This window comes from Crocodylus siamensis, chromosome 3 (assembly GCF_052110815.1).
Source record: "Crocodylus siamensis isolate JL-2025a chromosome 3, ASM5211081v1, whole genome shotgun sequence".
Taxonomy (NCBI): domain Eukaryota; kingdom Metazoa; phylum Chordata; order Crocodylia; family Crocodylidae; genus Crocodylus; species Crocodylus siamensis.
In genome coordinates, this window is record NC_143397.1 from 48248320 (window position 1) to 48270459 (window position 22140).

General features: G+C 41.1%; 1 protein-coding gene across 1 annotated transcript in view; it reads left to right on the plus strand.

Moving 5' to 3' along the window:
- SLF1 (SMC5/6 complex localization factor 1) overlaps positions 1-22140 on the plus strand; it is a 53061-nt gene that overhangs the window by 22828 nt on the left and 8093 nt on the right. The window contains exons 7-12 of the mRNA XM_090038270.1: positions 525-683; positions 2418-2584; positions 6213-6350; positions 7050-7215; positions 16231-16378; positions 21276-21421. Of these exons, the coding sequence (XP_089894396.1) occupies positions 525-683; positions 2418-2584; positions 6213-6350; positions 7050-7215; positions 16231-16378; positions 21276-21421 (924 nt within the window). The remainder of the gene's footprint in view (positions 1-524; positions 684-2417; positions 2585-6212; positions 6351-7049; positions 7216-16230; positions 16379-21275; positions 21422-22140) is intronic.

Genomic DNA, 22140 nt, shown 5'->3' on the forward strand with positions numbered 1-22140 from the left:
GACAGGCCTTGGGAACTGATGTGATTTCCACAGTGAGGAGTGATTAGTTTAAGGCACCCAATCACTCTAGAAGTTTATTCTGTCCAACTACCCTACCAGTCTCACAGAAAGGATACAAAGAAGTGACAATCTCTTACAGATTGCACCTTTAGAGAATAAGTTATTGAGTATTCTTCTTTTAAAGGTAATTTTAGATCCCGTGTTTTCTGAAGAAATAAGTACTTCCTGAAAGGTGCATCAAGAGCAATGATTCCCTTCAAAAAGATACTAACTCTTATTGGTTCAGGCTGTACATTAGTAATTAAATAAAACAAAAAAAGCAGTTCTACTTTAAAAGTGTCTTATCTTGATCAAGAAGTAGACATTTTGTTTGGAGACTCATAAATGTTTCCTTTCAGATACAAAAGAGACTAAGCTCTTTAAACTTCTGCTTGTTTATATTTTAAACTAGTCCATCCTATGTTTTTAAAGGCTTTCATTAATCATCTTTTATGCCATTACTCACAATAATATCTAATTCCTAGGTTAAAAATAATGACCTTTCCAGAGGTACATTCTGTATTCTTGAAGGACTAGTAGAAGGACATTTCTTTCCTGACGTTATAGGAGAACTTTCAGCTGCTCAAAAATATTCCATTCCTCCTGTGCAACATCTTCATTCTCTGCTAGAGCAGATGTTAAAGGTAAGAGACAAAAGACTTTATTTTATGGGTTTTAAACCAGGATGAGGGAGTCATAAAATGGAAAAGGTCCTAAAGGAAGATCTAGTCCATCCCTGCTAAATATATGCAGGATTTGCTGTTCCTAAACTTTTGTTGTAGACATAACTACGCATATAGTTATAATTTTCCTTGATTCCTTTTCCCCGTGTAGCCAATACTCTAGCAAAATATATCATATCTACCCAAATCCCAAACTATTGAATTCAAGATGACCCCCCCCACTAATTAGATTCCTTGCATGAAAAATTATATGAATGTTATAAATTTCCCACGTGTCAAATTTAGTAATTCTACAGTTATCTTAAATTCATCCCCTTCTGCCCCTGCTGTAGCAGGGAACAGGGCCAAACCCTTGTCCTTTGCCTTCCTGCCTCTTCCCCTCTCCCCCATGCCTATGCCTAGCCCCCCGCCACCTGCCCTGCCTCCCCCCACCACCCTGCCAGCAAGTGGTTCCTTGAATCTAAAAGGGCTGAGAACCACTGTCCTAAAGATATGTAAGATACTTATGGCTTTCACTTTACCTTTGTATCTTGCTCCGAGCAAACAAGTTGTTGGTATTAAGCAAAGTTACTAATATTCACTAATAATAGCAGAAGAGTTCTCTAAAACTTGAACAAAACTGTTAGAAACTTTGATGTCAGGTTGTCGTTTAAGATGAGGTTGTTGATTTTTTTCTTCCTTGTTCTTTCCTTGGTACAGATTTCACTATACAGTCATTAAAATGTGAAAAATATTCCAATGTAAAATGACATTGACAAAATTTGTAAAACAATTATAGGAACTTAATTGAATGTAGCATAAAAGAAGGGAGCACAGCTTCTGGTATTTGTTTTGAAGCTAAACTGAGCTACAGATATTATATAAATTAGCCAAACAGGTATAAACAGCGTACAGTAATACTGAAACTGGCATTAAGCATACGAATAATGACTTGCATGCAGAAGCATCGAAATGATTGTACAGTCAAGACAACTGATAGGAGGGTGCAAGATAAATTATGCGTGCATTTTTATACTATACCAACTTCAAATCTTAGTGGCATAAAAGTGGAAATGCCATTTGGTTTCATGAGAGTTGTTGCAGTGTTGTACCAGAACTGAATTTGTCCTCCTGGAATGCCATATTGTTGCAAATTATCCTTCTTTTCATTTCTTTTCTATGCAAATTATACCATTTTTGCTAGTTAAAATTAAACTGCATTACTCATAGATAACTAAAGGACCGCCTTCTTCCTTCTGCCCCATTGTAATCTGTGAGGTCAGCTAAGAGCATCTCCTGCTAGAACCATCAGTGCACTGAGTTTGCATGGTGAAAACACGAGAGGTCAGTCTCGGTAGTCACTGATCAGCTTTGGAACGCCCTCCCTCTTCAAGCCTGGATATCTTCCAAAAGCACTATAAGGCTTTTTATATTTGGACAGGCATTTATCGAACTGCAGTATTGTATAGGGAGGTTTTTTTAAATATTTTATTTTAATATTTCACTTTTTCTTTTATATGTTGTTCTGTCTCTTACTGTAAGCCATCCGGTGCCTTTATTGGGAAGCAAGCATATAAATCAAATTAAAAAAATGCTAATTACTAGTGATTGTGATCATTTGGGTTTATGGTGAATATGACCAAAATCGATGTTCTTCAAAATTGTGTTCAATCTTTGGTTGCTAGAGAATCAATTTTATTTTTTATTTTATTACAGGGAAATACAGATGCAGTATTTTCTGCTAAATTTTTTCATGTTTTGTACATTCTTCTTCAACTTGATCCTCCTTGGAAGTCTCCTTCCATGTTAAGATTCTATTTAGAACTTCTTCAGTGTCCTATATGCATGAAGGGAACATGGTCCCTGTTAGAGATGCTTGTGAGGTAAGGAAATTATTGAAAATTATTTTTCCTAAAAGGCTAGCTAAGTAGAATTAATTTATATTGTACTAATCCAGAGAAAGTTCTCCTAATTAAAAACCATTGAATTTGCTTATGAAGTGAAACACTGATACAGAGAAGTCATTTTTCAGTAATATCACAGTCGGTGTTGATTCACTGTAACTAAAATAGCAATTTGTACATGAAACAAATTTTGAACATTCGTTATAAATTTCAGTAAATCTGAATGCACTGCAAGTGATTCTCACTGTGCAGGAAAATTATACATGTATTTCTTTCCCTTTTAGTATTTACTGTATATTAATGGTTCCAGGATAACTGAACATTGCATAGCTTTTGATTAACTAAAGCAAGGGTGGCCAACCCATGGCACCAGTGGCATGGGCAGCTATTGTGTGGCATGTGAGCCCCAGCAGTTAGTAAAGGGAGGCACTGGAATGGAGATAGGTGTGCTCAAGCATCCAACCTCAAGGAGCAGAGACTCTATGTGAGGAGGTGTCTCATGTCAGTGCCAAGAGCCACATTAACCTTCCCCTGGGCTTCCAGCTATTGCTAAATTCAGGGCTTTGGATCCTCGCTTTCCATATCAAACTGCAGTGGTTGCCGGGCCAGGTTAATCTCTTGGTGATGACACCTGTCTTGTAATGTTCTGCCCACTGCTTCTCACAACTAGAGTCTCGACCGCCGCCCCCCCCCATTCAAGCACCTCAGGGCACAAACTCTGTCATGTGCCTCTGGGAGGTGAGAACTGATCAGAGTGGCTGTCAGGGAGAGGGTTGGGCTTAACTCCTGGTATGCCTGCCAAAAACTTTGGCCACCACTGAACTAAAGTAATCTGTAATATATAACCTGTTTTGTTGCATATTAAACAGTATTAGCCTTACTTTGCCAAATATGTGGCTTCATGCTGCATTTTCATTTTTCGCATAACATTGTGTAATAGTCAGGACAACAACCTGTTGTGTCGGGGAATAAACTTTCAAAACTGCTCTTTGTGACCTGTGTTAGTAGAAATCACCTCAGATTTCTGGAAGGTGTGGACCCGTTACTCAAGCGTTTATTAAATTAGAGGAAATGTCACAGCAATGTACTAAATGCATTTGGGCCCCAGGGGCAGCCATGACACCCCCTAGTGACCATGCTACCCTTGCCCACCTCTAGGGTACCCATCTCTTCTCACTTGCCTGCCGTACCTTGATGTATTTAATTGATCAGAAGGGAGGCTGCCTAATGGATCATAGAGTAAGCTCAAGCCTGGTCTATGTCTCAAGCCCCTAGTCCCTGATAGGGCTCAAGACACTCTCATGCCTTCAGGCACTATTGAGACCTCTGTACCACACCTATTAATCCTAATCCCAAACCACCAGTGCAAGTCTTAACCAAGGAATAAGCACACTGGCTGTAACTCACTTTGAGCATATCCAAATGTGCGTGGACATTTGGTTCCTTGGGGAGAATTAGCAGCGGTGCACCTTGCGCCACAGCTAATTGTCCTTCAGGAACGCCTGTGCCACACACACTTTGGCATACAGGAAGTTACCCCAGGGGTGGTAGGGGATGCTGGGGCCCCAGCTTCCTTACTGGGGGTCCTAGAGGCCTCATGGGGCTGCAGCCATGGCAATTCTGCTGTGCAGAGCCTGGCTGGCTGACAGTGAAGCATGGCTCCAGCTCTGCTTTTCAGCAGCTCCAGGCTGCCCAGCTCCACTTTTCAGCAACACTTGGTGCTTGAGTGTGCACTGTGTTGGTTTTTTTTCCACCATTTTTTTTTTACCCCTGGATACTAGAGGTCAAAAAAAAAAACATGGGGAAAAAAACACGACACAGTGCATCCCTGGGCAGCACACCCTTGCAGTGTGGAGAACACCAGACTGTGTGGTATGTTGTACTGCAGATGCATACTTCATGACCAGAGTCATCTGGATGCACTCTTTAGGTGCAGACATCAACAGTAGCTCATTGCCTTGCCTTGCCTACCACCCATGGTAGTAAATTTCTCCTGACTGTCAGTATGTATGTCCTTTTTATCTAATGGGCAGCTCCATGCCTAGGCAGCAGTGTTTCTTTGCTGCCTTCCCTCTAGAAGCTGTTCTGAGGTCAGCTGCATGTGCTCTATCAACCCGGGCTGTCTGTTACAACAATCATAGCCACCATAGAAATGGTACATTTTTTAAGAAATACTATTCAATATAGGACATCTACATTCTGCTAAAGTCAGGTTTCCCCAATATTTTAAACTAGAAAAAATTATACTTATGCTTAAAACTGTGTATTATGTTCAAGAACTCTCAAGAGGTTGATTAATGTAAATGGTATGAACTCTACCTCACAGAGCTAGAGATTTTCAAAGACTGTTCTTGTTTATAAAATACCATGAGATGCTTTGGGTGTGGAATGATCTTTATAAAAGGGATAAGAAAGCATACTTAAATACAGTAAAATAATTTGACTTCTCTAACAAAACCATAATTAGCCTTAACACTCTCCTTCCATAAAAACCCATGAGATCAAACAGCTGATTTGTTAATGTCAGAAACAAGTATGTTAAAAGATTGCTGTAAATCTAACTCTATATCCTCCAATGTATCAGTGGATTAAAATGTATTTATTTTCAATATAGAAATGTATTTATTTAAAGTAAAAATTACTTTTTATGGAATTAATTTTTATGGAATAAAGGGATTCCCTACTAAAATAGATAGCTAACATGCCAAACTTCATCCTGAGTAAACTTTTGACCACATTAAAGAATCCCGGATGATGGAAGGGAGAACAAAATTTTTGAGATACAGATAATATGGCCATTTTTTTAATTCAGTTTTGAATTATTTTTGGTTGCTTTCGTACATTCACTGTGCTCTAAATCTAGCTCTGGGGTGTCAAATATACCATCCACGGAACCATCACATCCAGGGCTACTAGAGCACACTTCAGCTCTGCACTGCAGCACAAACCTGGCACTGCTGACTGACTAGACTTCTGTGTCACTAAGCAGTGGCACAGAGCTGGGGATATGTGGCTGCATGAACACAACAGGGCATGAAGTAGCACAGATCTGCCTTTGGCCAGATCTCTGTGCTGCTGCACACCCCCAGCCCAAACACAACTCCATGTGGCTGCACAGCCCCAGCTCTGGGCTTCTACCCAGCAGTGCAGAACTCTGGCTGAATGGCAGTGCCAGAGGCTTGTGGTAGCATGGGTCTGGGGGGGTTGTAATGCCACAGAGTCTCATTCGGGCAGCATGGCGTCAGGGGAATCTGTTCATAAAGAGGGGGCAGAGCAGCAGGACAGAATTCTGGCTGAATATGGATCCACACTGCCACATGTCCCTGGCTTCTCCTGGACACATGCTCCCAAGTCTGCACTGCGTGAACGTGGCTCCGTGCAACCCCATGCCTCCAAACCCACTCTGCCACCTGGCCTGGGCCCACAGTGCTGCCCAAGCATGGCATCACAGATCTGGTCCAGAAGGAGCCCCTGAGATCTGAATCTGGCCTGGGGTGAGTTTGACGCTCATGATCTAGCTGGAACTGAAATGTCAAAGTCCCTTTTTCAACAAAATACTTTATAGCTCATTTCAGTCTTAAAGATTTTTCTGCGGTCTGTTTTTCAGATCTTGCCTATACTGTGAAAACTTTTGTCATGGAGTTTCAGGTTCAGAAAAAGTAAATGAGGAGAGAATGGTTCACAAAACATTACTGAAGTTTTTCTTCAATTTAGTGAAAGCTGAAGTGGAGGCTTTGATCAAAAGGTAAGTCTTAAAGGAGAATATTTTTATCTCCTTGAGTTTAATTGTTCAAACCCATTTCTTTATCTACAGTAGATTTGCATTCTGCTTTTAGTGTGTTCCTTATTCCCAAAATGCAATACACTTTCATTAAAGCTTGCAAGTGCTGTTTTCGCTATGTTTTTGCTAAACATTTCTTCTGGATTTTTCTTGTTCTCTAAAAATAGTTTTTATTGTTTTTAGAAAAATACTCTTCCTTTAATTTTGATTTATATATTATTTTGTCATACATTACAAATGTAGGTAGGTGTATAGTTTTATTTCATAAGAGTGAGTTTTTAGCTTTGATATTCTTAGCTGTTCATTCTTAGCAACGTTTGGTAAAGATCCTAAGCATGGTGTGCAACTTTTTAACCTTAGTGTAGGCATTATCTTTTGGTAGGAAGGACACATGTAAAATTAATACATGGTTGTTTTACAGAGTAAAAAAAAATCCACATTTTCCCACCTATCTGTTATATTAAACACATTTGAGTTCCTTCAGTTTAACGTCATAACCTTTATCATTTTACATATTATTCATCAAAAAGAGCATATGTTCTTGCTCTACTTAAAAATTGCCAAACCTTTGTGTATTTTGACAAGACACACATTATCTATCTAATAATGATAGTAATCAAATTGGCATAAAACTTTACGTTTCATTAACTTTCCCTTTTATAGTTTGTTTGAAGAGATGAATTCACAGCAGCTGCAAGTCATGCCCCAAACAGTTCTTCTGAAGACCTTTTGGCTAGAAAGCGAAACCTCAGTGCTTTTTACCAAACGCATAAATATTCTAGTCGATTGGGTCATACATTGCCAGAGAGAAAAGTGCAGAACAAATGATGTGAGTATGATTTTTCTGCCATTAAATAATGGAAGCCAATGTATTTTAAAAAAGAAATTTCTTTTATTCACCCTTTTGTGAGAATTATATTGCAGCACTATAGCTGTTTGTTATATCTGCCTTTTGGTATTATGAAGCATGCTGCCTTTTGCTCCATTAAAGGAAATGAACTGATCCGTAAGATTCTCATATATTGATCTGTAAAGAAGAAATACACTGAAATATGAGTGGCTTGTTTGTTGTACTCAGATGTTCATGTGCCCTTACCAGCAGGTATTACTGCAGTCATTATGAACATAGTTAACACATCTAGTCAACACACTACACTATTACCATTGTGAAAATTAAACTTATTTTACAGTGTCCTTTTCACACAGTATTGTACTCAGTAAAAATTATCTGAAGGATGAAACACTCAAACAAACAAGGCTTTGTTGTTTCAAACATGTTTTTTTTTAATAAACTCATCATTTTTCTTCTCAGGCCCTTTAACTTCTTTCAGTGTTTTCTGTAGGTCTTTTCATCCAGACATAATGGAAGACAACGTAATTGCTATTCTTTGGCCTACTGGCCAGCAGGACACTTACCTGCACAGAGACTGGCTCTCCTCAACACCACTCCTTTCTTTCAGAAACTAAAGGCTGTCTGAAATGTCTTTGACCACAAAATTCCCCACATAATTCTTTTTAAATTATTGTAAAAGTAGAGAATAAATAGGTAGCATGCATACATATTTTCAATACAATAACAGGACAGCAACAGAAAATCAAATATTATAGAAGGAAAAGCCTTTTCAGTGTCCTATTAGCTGCCCTTCATAGTGCGATGAAGATAGAGAGATTTAAACATAATGAATGCTTTGCTCAGGTTACTTCAATCCTACCCAGACCACCTACCAATTTTAAGGAATGTCAAAGCAATTCATTCAGAAACAAAATCTTGTCCTTTATCTTTGGTCAAGGTATTAAAAAGTGGCTAAATCTAGGTTTCTAGGCCCATATCTAAATGTAAGTGGCCTGATTTTCAGAAACACTGTGCATAAAGCAAGCTTGCGTCCAGTTCACTCCAGTGGTGGGTTCAGTCCTTTTGGAAAATGAATACAAATAGGTTCCTATTTGTAGCCTAAATTGAGTCACTGAATTTCTTTCCTAGTATTAGTCTTTCCTATATTGAGACATTTCAGTTTTGTACAATAAAAACCATTTCTTATATTGCTTCTTACGTAAGCATGAGTCTTTTGTTTTCCGCTTTCAAAACAAAACAGTCAACAATTTGTTTTAAAATACGTTCAGAAGTGTTCTACTTTTTTAAGACAAAATTGTAGCACTGAATATACAGACCTAAACCACAAAACCGAGTTTCTAACTGGTTTTCTCATTTCATCTTATTTACAATAGCAAAAGTGTCAAACTCACCCTACTCCATGGTCCAGATCTGGACTGTGGGGCTCCTCATGGGTCAGATCCAGACCTGGAGGTGATAGGGCAAGCAGCCACAGGGCAAATGACGGTGTGGCAGATGGGGCTGTTTCAGCACTGCTCTCCCTTGCCCCCCTAATGCCAATGGTCATGCCCAGGGGATTATATAACCCTGGAATTTAGGGCAGGCCTTGCCCCCACTAGCCCCACCCCCAAATTCCTTATCTTCAGGGAGCACTGCAGGGCAGGGGGAACAGCTTCAGGGGCTGAATCCAGCCAGTGGATCATACGTTAGATATCCTTGCACTACAAGGTTTAGCTTCCTAGTATATGACAGCAGTGGGCAAAATGGTAGATCCGGTCAGTGGCTGGACTCCATTTCTCAGCTGCCCCTTCCCACATCTCTGCAACTGGTTTCCATGGAGACCTCAGCAGCAGCGGAGCCATGATGGCACTTGGCCAGTGTTTCCATGGAAACCAGTTCCAGCAGTGCTCACAGCTGTGCAGGGAGCTGCTTCAGGGCTGGGGCTGGGATCTTGCAGTGGTGACAGCATGGTCCAGAGCCAGGGCAAAGCAGAGATCCCCTGCCTGCACACCCCCGTGTGAGGCATACAGGCAGCAGATCTCAGTTCTGCCCCAGGTCTGGACCACACTGTCACCACCACAAGATTCCAGCCCTGGCCCTGGAGCAGTTCCCTGCCCAGCTATGCACCCTACCAGTGCTGCTGGGGCCAGTCTCCATGGAAACGCTGGCCCCTCATTGTCATGGCCCTGCCGCTGCTGGGGTCTCCATGGAAACCAGCTGCAGAGATGCAGGCAGGGACTGCTGGGAAATGGAATCCGGTACGGGTTGGACTTTGCCTGCCCCTGAGATATCGTTCTCAGACAAGATCTGTAATGATTTCATTCTTAATAACTTTGTTAGTAATAACCTGTTCCCTATTGCATGCAAAGGTTATTATCATCTTTCTGTGCTTTCAGTTTTAGAGTATTGTTCGCCAAACTTGTATATCAAACTTTGTCCAGATATGTAGAGACATTCAGTTAAAATCTTTTAAAACAGATGAAAAGACTAATTTATAAGAAATACCTACAGGAGCAAATCCCCCCCTCAGTACATAGCTAGTTGCGCCTCTCTCCAGTTGTATTGTTTTTAAAGATATCAGAGTAAACCTGAAGTGTTTCCTTGACAGTAAGTTTTGTCAATAGGGTGCAGTGATTCCGTACCTTAAACTTAGGGGGATGGAGCATTATGGGTAGTTTTGTTTTAGAAAGAGCTTTTTACTTGAGGTAGTTATTCCATTGAGAACAGAAACAGTGTGTATTGCCATGCAGAAACCTGGGTCAGCTAACTTCTTTAGCAACCTAAGTTGGTAGACAACTTTAAGTGCTTGATAGTGGCAGCATCAGGAGGTGAATAAGTATTCCACCTTCTCTAATATTATCAAAGATGGAGCAATGAACACTTTGAATCTAAGTGGTATACTGTAGTTCTCACTGATCCCTAATGAAAACATCTGTAAATAAACGCATCAAATGAATGTAATGAAAACGTTTCAGGCTGGCTTAACAGATCTTCAACTAACTGATAAAAGTGACTGATTTTCATTTTTATATCTATAGAATCTGCTGGTAAGCTTATATTGCCTGGTGAATCAGAGGGATTTCAACAAATGAAAAGTAGAGGGAAACTATAAAAAGCCAGGCAGATACAACTCTAAACTCTGCCTCAGAATTATTGATTTCCTGCCTTGTACATTTTAAGACTATTTTGTTTTTCTGGCCAAAGAGGTTTTGGTAACTTATGGCTGCAACAAAGAAAAAATTAACGAAGTATTGGGGAAGGGGAAAAAAACTCCATTAATTGAAAAATATGTTGTTTATTATGTGTCTTGGTACCTTTACTATATAAATTTATGGATTTACCTATAAAATAGGTGACACAATGGTGTTACTCAGCTGGAACATCTTGGTAGTATAACTAGCCTCACTCTCAAAAAGGCATGAAGTTTAGTAATGTGCATAATGTAAGCAGACCTTGCTAAGGGACATGGTAGTTTTCGCATCACTTGAAGTCAGTACTGAATATCTTTCTGAAAGAGAACTAAAGCTCAAACTGAAGTTAGGAGTTTGATGTAGAAAATATATTGAGCCTGGGCAAGACTCTCTGGGTTGTGTTTTGCAGCATGTCAAACAGGATGATCATAATGGCTTCCTCTTGCTAAAAAAAACATTCTGTGATGAACTCCATTAAAGTTAGATTAACTGTATACAGCACTCGATAAGCAATTTTGACCAAAAAAAGTCAATAAAATGTCAGGGATCATTAAGAAGGACATTTGAAAACAAACCACTGTGTAAATAAATGGTGCATCCACATCTTGCATACTGGGTGCAGTTATGGTTTCCACATCTCAAAAAGGAAGTAGTGGAAAAGATACAGAGAAGGGCAACAAAGATTACTCCGTAGTAAGAGGGACTGAAAAGGCTAGGACTCTTCAAGGTGGAAAGAAGGCTGAAAAGGGAAGTGATAGAGGTTTATAAAAATTATGAAGTGTGTATGTAAAGTGAATAAGGAACTGTTATTCATCGAGTCCCAGAATACAAAAAGGATGGAGAACCCACTGAAATTAAAAAGAAACTGGCTTCAAACAAACAAGAGAAAGTACTTCTTCTACATAACTTTTAGCTAACTTGTGGAACTCATTTGCACAGGAGATCATGCAGGCAGATTATATGACCACATTAAAAAAGAGATCAGACCAGTGCTTCTTGACCTGGAGGCCATGGCACCCTGGTGTACCGTAAGATCTTTTTAAGAGTGCTGCAGAGTTCTGTGTAATACTAGCACTATAAGATGTGCAAAAATGATATACCCAGAGATAGGAATCCATCATGTTAAAAACATTGACCTTTTATGATTTTCTGAGTTCTTTGCAATTGAAAAATTGCTGTTATTTTTCCCTAGTCAAAAAAACAAGTTAAAACTAGGATCTGGCATTTTCTTATGGGCTCCTTAAGTCTAACAAGGGATGGGCTGTGTGTAAGTGGTGAATTGGCTCTAGAAAGGTTGAGAACCACTGAATTACACAAATTCTTGGAGGACAGATACATTGGGAACTACTAAATAGAAGTCATGGATGCATTCTCTGACATCAGAGGACCTCTGGTGGTTCATGACAAGGAGGGTATGACAGAATGGATTATACATGCCCTATACATACGCTTTCCCTCTAAGTCATGAATTGTTTGTCAGAAATAGGATACTGGGCTAGATGGACCACTGGTCTGACTCAGTATGGGATTTCTTACGTTCGTATCGAATTCAGTGTAGCTATGCAAGTATAAACCTAAAGTAACTGTTAAAACCAGATGGTTTTAGAACTCTTATATGTGGAATTATACCTGTATAAAACTGGAGTAGTGCAATGATGAATCAGGCCCAGAAAATTAAGTCAACTCCAGAATATAAAGCACAACATCCGTATAGTTCATAAAGCGATGGTAACATTCCACAGCATAGCTTTTCATAATGCTAAAATACCACTTACAGTGTTTCCTAAGCTTCGTGGGTTTATGCCCCACTGTAGCAGGATCGGCTACTCCTTCACCCCCCACTGCCAATTCCCCTTGTCGAGTCCCCTAGCCGCCAGGTTCTGCCAGTAAGTTAAATTGCCAAAGTACAGTAATAAGGGCAAGGAAGAAATGTCTGACAGATGAGAATTGGATAAGAGGTGGTCAGTTCATTGCTTATACTTTATATTCATTGGAAAGGAGGGAAACAAAAATTCTGAACATACTTCCAACTGTGAATTAAAACTTTTATAGCAGGAAGATCCCTTTTCAGGATTGACATTTTCAAGATACTTTAAAGGATGAAAATGCAGTAGGTTTCATTACATCTGTAAAACAGAGGGGCTCAACCTACAGCCTGTAGAGCCACGACATCTGACCTGTTAGACTTCCCACAAGTTGGGAAATTTGGCAGTGGGGTGAGTGATGACCAAGCCAAATCAGGGTTCAGCCTTGCCCCTTTCCTCCCCATGCAGCTAAATGAGGGCCAGGCCACAGGCCTTCTCCCACATGGCCAGAACAGAGCTACCCATGTTCCTTTTCGTGCAGAGCCGGATTGGGGATGGGTCACACCCCATCCCCTTCATAGTCAGATTGCAGCTAAGCAACATCCACCTCCACACAGCCAGACTGAATCTAGTCTGTTCCTCACCCTCTGACCTCCACACACAGCCAGGCCTTCTGTGGCAGCCCTGTGCACCAGATTGGGCCCACAACCTGGATCTAGCCAATGGACAGACCAGACACTGTCCATCTGGCCTCCAGGGCAAAAAGGTTGAGCACCACCACTATAGAACATATTTTTCTGCTGTCATTTGTTGATTAACATGTGACCCAAACAGAATTAATCATCTTCAAACCGATGTTTGTTTCAAGCAGAGATACAGCAGCAAACCTTAGGGCTCAGTCCACTAGTCTTTGTACATGCTACATTCCAGTTCACTGAAGGTGAATGCCACAAGTCACGAATTAAAAATCAAATGATTTATATAGCTAACAGTGTAAAAAATCTTGTTTCCCCATATATTTTATTACTTTTTTCAAGTTTATTAAAATAACAATTTTAACCAAGTAAATACCATATAATTTTTACAGACGTAACATTTTGATTCTAGGTATATAAGCTTCCATATAGTATGAAAACACACCTAGATCCTAAAATGAAACAATTACAAAAATAAACTGTTGGTTTCATTAGCAGTTAAGATACAAATCCTCAGTTCTACAAGGTTCTAACTTATTTTTTAAAGTACTGAAATGTTATTGTTAATGTCTTTTTACTTAAAGTTTTCTTTTTATTGGATTTTAGGAGATAAAACAGTTTACTAAATTGCACAAGAACTGTTGCAAGTATGAAATTGCTTAGAAAGTGTAGAATTGTAAAAAGCATAGATTATTGTGGTGTTTTGGTTTGAATTTTTCTATTATGAATAATAAGCAGAAGCTTACTTGTGACTGAGGAGAGATTGTTGCCACACCTGGTAGCAAATTCCAGGTTTAATATGGAAGCAAAGTTAAATTTTTTCTATACATGTACTTTTTCATTAATGTACATCACTTTCCCTCTGGCAGTTTTTATTTAAACTAGTTTCATGCATTCTTACAGATATTACTTTAATGGGACATTTTTACTCATTGGTACCATTGGAATCTTTATTTAAGAACATTAACTAAGCAGAAGTCCCTTGTTTATGTTAATGTTTTTATGATAATGTCAACCAGCAGAATGTATGACAATTTTCCAGGTGACATCGTAGCATTAAATTTCATTATCAGGATTCCAAAAATACATTAGGCAGTGCTGAAAGGTGAGAGATTAAATTATGAAGATGTGGCTGCACTTCGCGGCGTCTGCCAAATTGTTCTGGAACTCTGTTTTATAAGCCATTTGCTCTAAGAGTAACCTCAAGATTGCTGACATTTCTTTCTGATAGTGGTTTTGGCTAGCAAGTAGTGGTTAGGGAGCAGAGAGGGAAGCAGAATATCTGCTCTGGGATTAAGGATCTACCCTGGGCTTCATGTGCAACCTTAACCAAGTTGCTTAAAATTAGCAAAAAGAAGTTATCTGCTGTGTTTTTAGACATTTTATTAATTACATGGTGTTATTGATAGCAATAATTTGTTCACACACATATAATTCGTGCTCCTAGGACAGAAGATACATTAGTAGTACAAGTTGAGAGCAGGTTCTTAAAAGCCCTACAGCACGTAAAAGCCTATTCCTTGAAGATAATATTTGTCTTGCTTTTAATTCCTAAATCTTTAAAAGAAAAATTCATTTTACATATCAAGCTGAAATACTCTGTCCATTTTTTCACCCTGCCCAATTAATTCACTGTTTTATCATGAGGAAGGTTCCCTCAGTTCATATAAAGTAAATTAGAATACAGCAAAAATGAAGAGAAACTTAACATAGTATAGAATTAAATAGTTAAATAATTGTATGTACTTTTATTTTGACAAGGCAAAGATGACAATTTCCCTGCTTATTACCTTAATGAACTCTGTGTGTGTGTGTGTGTGTGTGTGTGTGTGTGTGTGTGTGTGTGTGTGTGTGTGTGTGTGTGTGTGTGTGTGTGTGTATCTCATACATGGTTGACAGATATCTTGTTAAGCAAATCTGATCCAAGTCTTATTGCGTGTGTCTACATGTGCAAATGCTGTAGGTTGGGTTTACTCTAGAGTAAATTATTATAGAGTAAACCCACCCCATTCAGGTGTCTACACATGTGGGGATGCATTGCTCCTGGCAGCAATCTGCTCCCACCCACCCCAGCTCTGCAGTGGCCCCCTGCAGCAGCCAAGAGGAGCTCTAGACTCCCCCTGGGCGCTAGCCCTGACGTTGGCAGGAAGTACAGGGCCAGGAAACAGCTGTCTCGTGGTGGGAGCTAGGAGATTGTTCCCTACCCCCTGGAGCTGCCTGCTGCCCCTGCCCCAGCAGTAAGGAGATCCCAGCCTTGGCTCCCCAGTCGGGGGCAGGGAGCTTGGAAAGAGCTGCAGAAGAGGGGCAAGTAGCAGTGAGCCCCTGGCTGGGCAGGGATTTACAGCTCCCCTGCAAGTGCACTTGCAGACTTCCCCACACAGCTGGGGAACTGTCCTGGTCAGGGGCAGGTCCCAGACAGCTCCAAACTGGGCAGGGAACTATCCCTGTGCAGGGAGCTCCCAGTCCCTTCTCTGTGATTGCAATGCAGGGGCCAGGAATTCCCTGCTGCTAGGGCAGGGGGACGCTGGCCCCACCTGGGCTCCAGTGGGTGAGTCTTCCCTGGCAGCAGGCAGCTCCCAGGGGCAGGGAGCAACCTCCCACCCCCTGCTGCCTGGCTGACTGGGAGCAAGTTTTCTCCCGGTCAGCCATTTACACATGACATACTACACAGTAACTAATCGTGAGTAAATTTGCTACTTGTAATTATAGATAGCAAATTTACTCATAATTAAACTACTGTGCAGTAAGTGTTTGCATGTGTAGACAGCGATGCTTACTGCTCAGTAATTTGTGCTAATCTTGAGTAAGCGTCTTGTGTAGACATCCCCAGTCTCTATTATTCTTTTATAAGCCTACACTTGATTTATTGATGAAACTCCATTCTTTTTCTGTCACTGGTACTGTGATGCAATTCTTTTTAACTATGATAAACTGGTCTTCAATTACATCTTATTCTTGAGTAAATATTCAAGAAACATTTTGAGACATAGCATATGTCCTAGTATTTAATATAGTCCAGGTCCCCATAATTTGGTGCCATATTTTTCACATTGAAAGCCTGCAACTACTACTTTCAAGGAGACTACTGTGCGTTACTTTGGTAGGTGCCTAATATGAACAAATGCTATATGATGCACAACCTCAGCTAAAGCAGTAGTCTAGGATCCTTAACCATGTTTTGTACTAATATATCCTTAATCATGTTTTGTACTTATTTTGACTGAGGCTGGGTTATAATCTCCAATACTGTTAACAATACACTATCCATTTTAATTTGCATTTCATAATGTTGTTTTACAAATACCATTTCTTCCATTTTAGATGTTGAAACATGAAGTATCTAGCCTCCTGAATGGAATTCTTGGAACTGTAGTAGAATATTGGATTTTGTCAGGCTTCATAACAGACAGAAATGTATTTCAGCAAGTGGCTGATAACTTGGCACATTACATTGCCATTTGCTGTGATGGTGAGTGTCTGGGGTACTTAGCCTTTTAAATGTCAGCAAGAGAATTTAAAATCTTAATTGAAATCTGCTGTTTGAACTTTGAATCAAATTTTGCCAAAATATGCCCACACAACTTCATTGCATGTGTATATTGCTAGGGGGATTTGACTCTCCTCTCAGAAAAGAGCTAAGATGTAATGAATGGGCTAAAATTGATTTGACTTTTCTTCATCTTCTGCAAGACATGTTATTTCTATCAGATTTGGTCTTACTAAAATCCCCCTTAAACTGTATATAGCAATACTCTGTAGCATTTGCTATCAGTTCAGGAAGAGGCAGAGCATCTGGAGTTCTGTTGACAAACCATTAAATCCCATACCTGCATAGACTCCAGTTCAAACACTTCTGTTAGAGAAAAATCTTTCGTTCAACTCTTAGCAACTGCTCCTTACTGATCCGTGATGACCCTTCTTCAATAAATCTAAAAATCAGCTTCAGTTTCCTGGTCCTATTTACCTTAAAATAAAAGAGCTCCAGTATGTCACCCCAGATTCTCAAGTCACTGGGTAAGAAATCCAGTGTCCTTTCAACCATCTATTCCTCTGAAAAATATACACTAGGGCAAGTGTGGGGGTGTCAAACTCATCCAGCCCGAGGGTACCTGGGCTGGTCTGCAGACCACATCCAGCTGTGCCAGAGCCAGTGGGCAGGGCCAGTCCAGTAAGGCACCACATGCAGCACATTCCCTGTGCCAGCCCCCTGTGCCACAGGCAGCCCTGCTCTAGGGCTCACTCTGGGAGGTAGTGCATGAACTGGACCCAGTGCTATGTATTTTGCCCACAGCATCCCATCAGCCTGGCTCTGAGCAATAGCTCCAGGCCCAGTCAAGATTGAACCCAAGGCTGTCCATGCATACTAGAGTTAGTGCTCAGGGTTGTCCGGCGGGGCATTGCAGACAGCACGTGCCTCAGATCAATTTTCTGCATGGTAAGGAGCACCTGGTGCTCTGGGTCCAGCCTGCACAGTGTGTAAAGTCAGTCTAAGATATCTGGCTCCACAGGCCAGATCTGGATGTAGGGCAATGTCACTCCTGTCCAGTTTGTACATGAATATCAATATTGATATATTAGACAATAAGGAACATTATAACTCAGAGAAGTCACTGTTACTCAGTAGGAATTCTGTTAAAGAAAGGAGATTTGTCACTCCACAACTGAACCCAAAGAGTCAGATGATACCAAACAAGACCAAAAATCCTTAAGAAAATAGCTAAAAGGTGTTTGCGACTCTTGTCATCCTACAAGCTCCCTCCCAGTAACAGGTGGGCCTTTTTCATAAATTTCATAGATTTTAGGGTCTGAAGGGACCTATTAGATCATCGAGTCTGACCCCCTGCCCTGGGCAGAAAAGAGTGCTGGGGTCAGGTGACCCCAGCCAGGTATTTGTCTAGTCTCCTCTTAAATACCTCCAAGGAAGGGGACAGCACCACCTCCCTTGGAAGCATATTCCATATTTTGGCAACCCTCACTGTAAAGATTTTTTTCCCTGATGTCCAGTCTAAATTTGCTCTTCTTCAGTTTGTGGCCATTGTTTCTAGTTTCCCCAATGGACACCCTGGTAAACATCATATCCCCTGTTTCCTGCTGTCCCCCCGCGATGAGTTTGCAGACAGCCACATTATTACTTTGTAGACGGTTATGTATTACTTTACCCAGAACATCATCAAGAAGACTAGATGGAGCAAGAGGAGTTAGACTTATTTTAAGGTGTGACTGAAGAAGGCCTTGTCTATATGTAGAAATATATTTGGAGGGGCTGTGTCTTCTTGGACACCTTGGTTCAGTCATCTGTAGCCAGAAGGTTAGATAAACATCATGGAATTCCTGGAAGGGTTCTTTATATCCCTTTGTCTTGACTTCTTCTACCTTCAGAATTGACAAAATATTAAGTGGTCCTGAAAGCCTCCATCTTAGAAACTCCCTTAAGACAAGTGGTCTTATCCCAGTTGATTTCTTGTTAAGAAAAGGATCAAGAACATTCTAGGCTATCTTACAACTCAAGAGGCCAAATAGTTGTCAAGAGATAAAATTCCTAGGTTTCCACTATTGTTGGAATTTCTTCAGAAGAACTGATAACGTTTGTACACCTGGCAGAAACTTGTCTGTGTATTCCAGCCTGTATTCCAGATCAGAATTAGTCACCTATGGGAATTGCTATTTTTGATATAAAATGTCCCTCTTTAATTTCTCCTCCACCCTCCACAATATTCCTGAGGTGTTGATTTTGATATTAGCCTGGCTAAATGGTCTAGAGTGGATGATGCTGGGGGAAGGTAGATATGGTGGGGATCAAGCAGCAAACAGGAAGGGGATCATAGGGGCACTCAGGGAGGGCACAGTAATTAATTTGTGGCACTTCCATCAAAAAGGTTGGCTCTTACTGGCCTAGAGGAGCAGTTGAACAATTTGTTCTCTTTACCTGCCTGCAGCAAGCTTTCTCACCCCATGCCCCTCCCTCTTCTCAGTTTCTATTTCCTGCAAGCCTGCTGAATCTCCAATCTCTCCCAGTTGATTTGGTGGCTTCCGATTCGATTTGGACCTTTAATGGGTCTCCTGATTCAATTCAGATTTGGAGATTTGGCTGTCAAATCGGGCCAAATCTCCTCCAAATCGAACCGGCTACCGAAGCTTTGTACAGCCCTAGTTAACATATCAGCAGGTGAAATCTTTACAGTTCTGCTCTCTGAAGTTTGTGTCCCTAGAATGCAATTGTGCAACACAGGGACTTTTCTAGAATTAGACTTTCTGTGACTGAATTATTTTAGTGGCACAAGACTCACTTAAAAGTCTAGACTAAGACATTTAGTATGAGGGTGTAGCAGGGCACTAAGGTACCTGCTACTTGAAGAGTAGGAATGGCCACCCAGGTGCCAGTTGCCAGGGCAACCAGGGGAAGCAAGTAGCCAACATTTGCCTGGTCAGCTAACAGGAAAAGGGCAGGGCCTGGCTCTTACATAAACCACAGGCGGAGGCCAGGGAGGCCCCTTGCCTGCGACCGAAGGAGAAGGAGCTCTGCCCTGAGTGAAGAAAGGGAAAAGCCTGAATGTGGGTGCAGCTGGTGATATGGGTGAGAGAGGGAGCATTTGTGGTGTGGCTCAGAGGATGTTTTAGCCGTGAGGCCTGAATTTAAGTTATCATAGAATCCATGAGTCGGAAGGGACCTAGACAGATCATCTAGTTCGACCCCCTGCCATGGGCAGGAAGGAGCATTGGGGGTGGGAGGGGTCATAAGACCCCAGCCAGGTGCCTATCCAGGCTCCTCTTGAAGATTTCCAGCATCACATTGAAGGCTCACGTTCATCTTGTGGTCAATCATGACCCCCAAAGTCCCTTTCATCTGTAGTGCTAACCAGCATAGCACTGCCGAGCCTATAAGCATGCTGCAGGTTTTTCCTCCCAAGGTGGAGAACCTTGCATTTTTCGATGTTAAACACCATCAAGTTCTCATCCACCCATTTCATGAGCATGTCAAGATCTGCCTGAATCACCGTCCTGTCCTCTGGTGTGGATGCTTTCTCCCAGAGTTTGGTGTCGTTGGCGAACTTGGCCAGCCCACTTCTGACACCATGGTCTACATCATTGATGAAGATGTTAAAAAGTAAGGGCCCTAGGACAGAGCCCTGAGGGACCCCACTGGTCACAGGGCACCACGACAATTGACTTCCGTCAACCACCACCCTCTGGGTCCTGCCACAGAGCCAATTCCCCAGCCAGCAGATTGTGGTGAGGTTGAGGCCACACTTAGTTGGTTTATGAAAGAACAGCTACCGTAAGATCAGTGATGGAACTTCCAGGAATGTTAAAGTGTTCTTCAGCAGGCTTTTGTATCCCCCTGAAACTGATGTCAGACTGGTGTCCATCCATTCATTCTTTCATATGGAGATTGCCCATCTGTACAGTAGACAGCATAGAGGCATGCTAAGCAAGTGATAGCATATATGATGTCAACAGAGGAGTAGGTAAATGGACCCATACGTTATAATCTGCATTGTTCGGTCCAGTGACTAATAAATAATAGAGATGCACCAATACATTGGTCCGATATTGAAAACTGTGAAATTTGGGATGGCTGCAACCCCACTCTCCCCCTGCATAGCTTCCCTGCTAGCACCGCCAGAGCTGCCTGCCCCAATTGCAGCACACCGCAGTCCCTTCACCCCACTGGGAAGAGCCCGGTGCAGCCCCAGCCCACAGCTGCAGTGTGCCCTGCCCCGCCTCTCACAGATCCAGGGGCACATGCCTCCCCCCATGCCCTCTCGGGGTGTGCACAGTGGCAGGAGCTGCTCCACCTCTCCACACCCTCCAGACAAGCCGTGGCTCTGTCCCCCACCCCACCCCAGCTGTGCAGCGCCTACTCTGGCCCCACTCTTTCCCTCACTGCAGGAGCATTGATCTGCTCCCCCATGCCTCTTCCCTCCTCCCTCCCCTTCCACCACAACAGACTTACCAGCTACATGTATCAGAAATCAGATTGATATCAGCTGATCTGCCTCCTTAAAAATCAGCTATCGGTATCAGCCCCCAAAATCTCTATCAGTGCACTACTAGTAAATAATTATCTCTTCAGAATAACTTTTATAGAGATTCTATCCAGAGATTTTTTTTACTAAAAGGTTTGATTTGCTGTTAAGTAGGTTCTGCTTTTAAAAGCTGATGAATATTTTAGAAAGTATGCTTATTAGCAGCTGAATGATAATTTCTCTCTAATGTGACAGTTTTAGTAATTTTCATGAAGAATAATTTATGAATCATCAATAGGACAGAAATCTAGTAGAGGTATTAACTAAGTTGTCACCTTCATGGAAGTGACTCGTGTCCTGCATTTGTATGTGTTTTTCTTTCTTCCCCCACTCCTCCAGACTTTTCAGCACAGAAATTAAAAGTGTTTATTGATTCTATACCATCCCTCTGGCTTCAAATGTTTGTTGCAGAAGCAGTCTTCAAAAAATTTTGTCTACAGGGGAACATTATTATTTCTACTGAACCACTTTCTCTTCAGAAAATAGTAAGTAACACGTTTGTATTTCTTGATAACCTAATACATTTAAGAATGTTATGACAGACTTATGAGAAACATAATCTTTCTTTTTATTTGCCTGCTCCTTCTCCTTTCACTGTGACAGGACATGTTCATTGCCTATGTGGCATTCTGTCCCTAGAGAATCTAAAGAATTTAAATGCAAAATGATATTAGGATGGGCTTTATCTTACCACAAATTTGAGAGGATAGTTCAAAATGAACAGGACTTGCTTACCAATTTGCAATAACTTTACTGTAGCAGCTAGCATAAGAAAGTATAGTGGGAAAGGAGTAGGCACCAATAACTTTAAAGATGTAATAGTATATTTAAAATTTAATAAAAATGGCCTGTTGCATATGATTTAAAAATCAACAAGATAAGGTATGTTCTTCCTTTTAAAGTCCTGTAGCATTATACCAAGTCACTAATTAGATGTTTGATTTCAGGCAGCAGTTTTTCTCTTGTTTTAATGTTCCATCTCCTCCTACTTACATTAAAAGTGTTGCTTGGCATCACAGTCACTAGAAGGTAGATAGGGAATGCATTTACTCAGGTTGTCTCTCTCAAACCTCAAAAGGGTCTGGTCAGAATATGAAAAGGGAAAACATAGCAGAGCAGAGTTCAGCTGATGTGATCCTTCAGTGGTGTCCCAAATCCCAATCATGGACAACCCTGAATATGAAAGCCACAACAAACTCTGTGT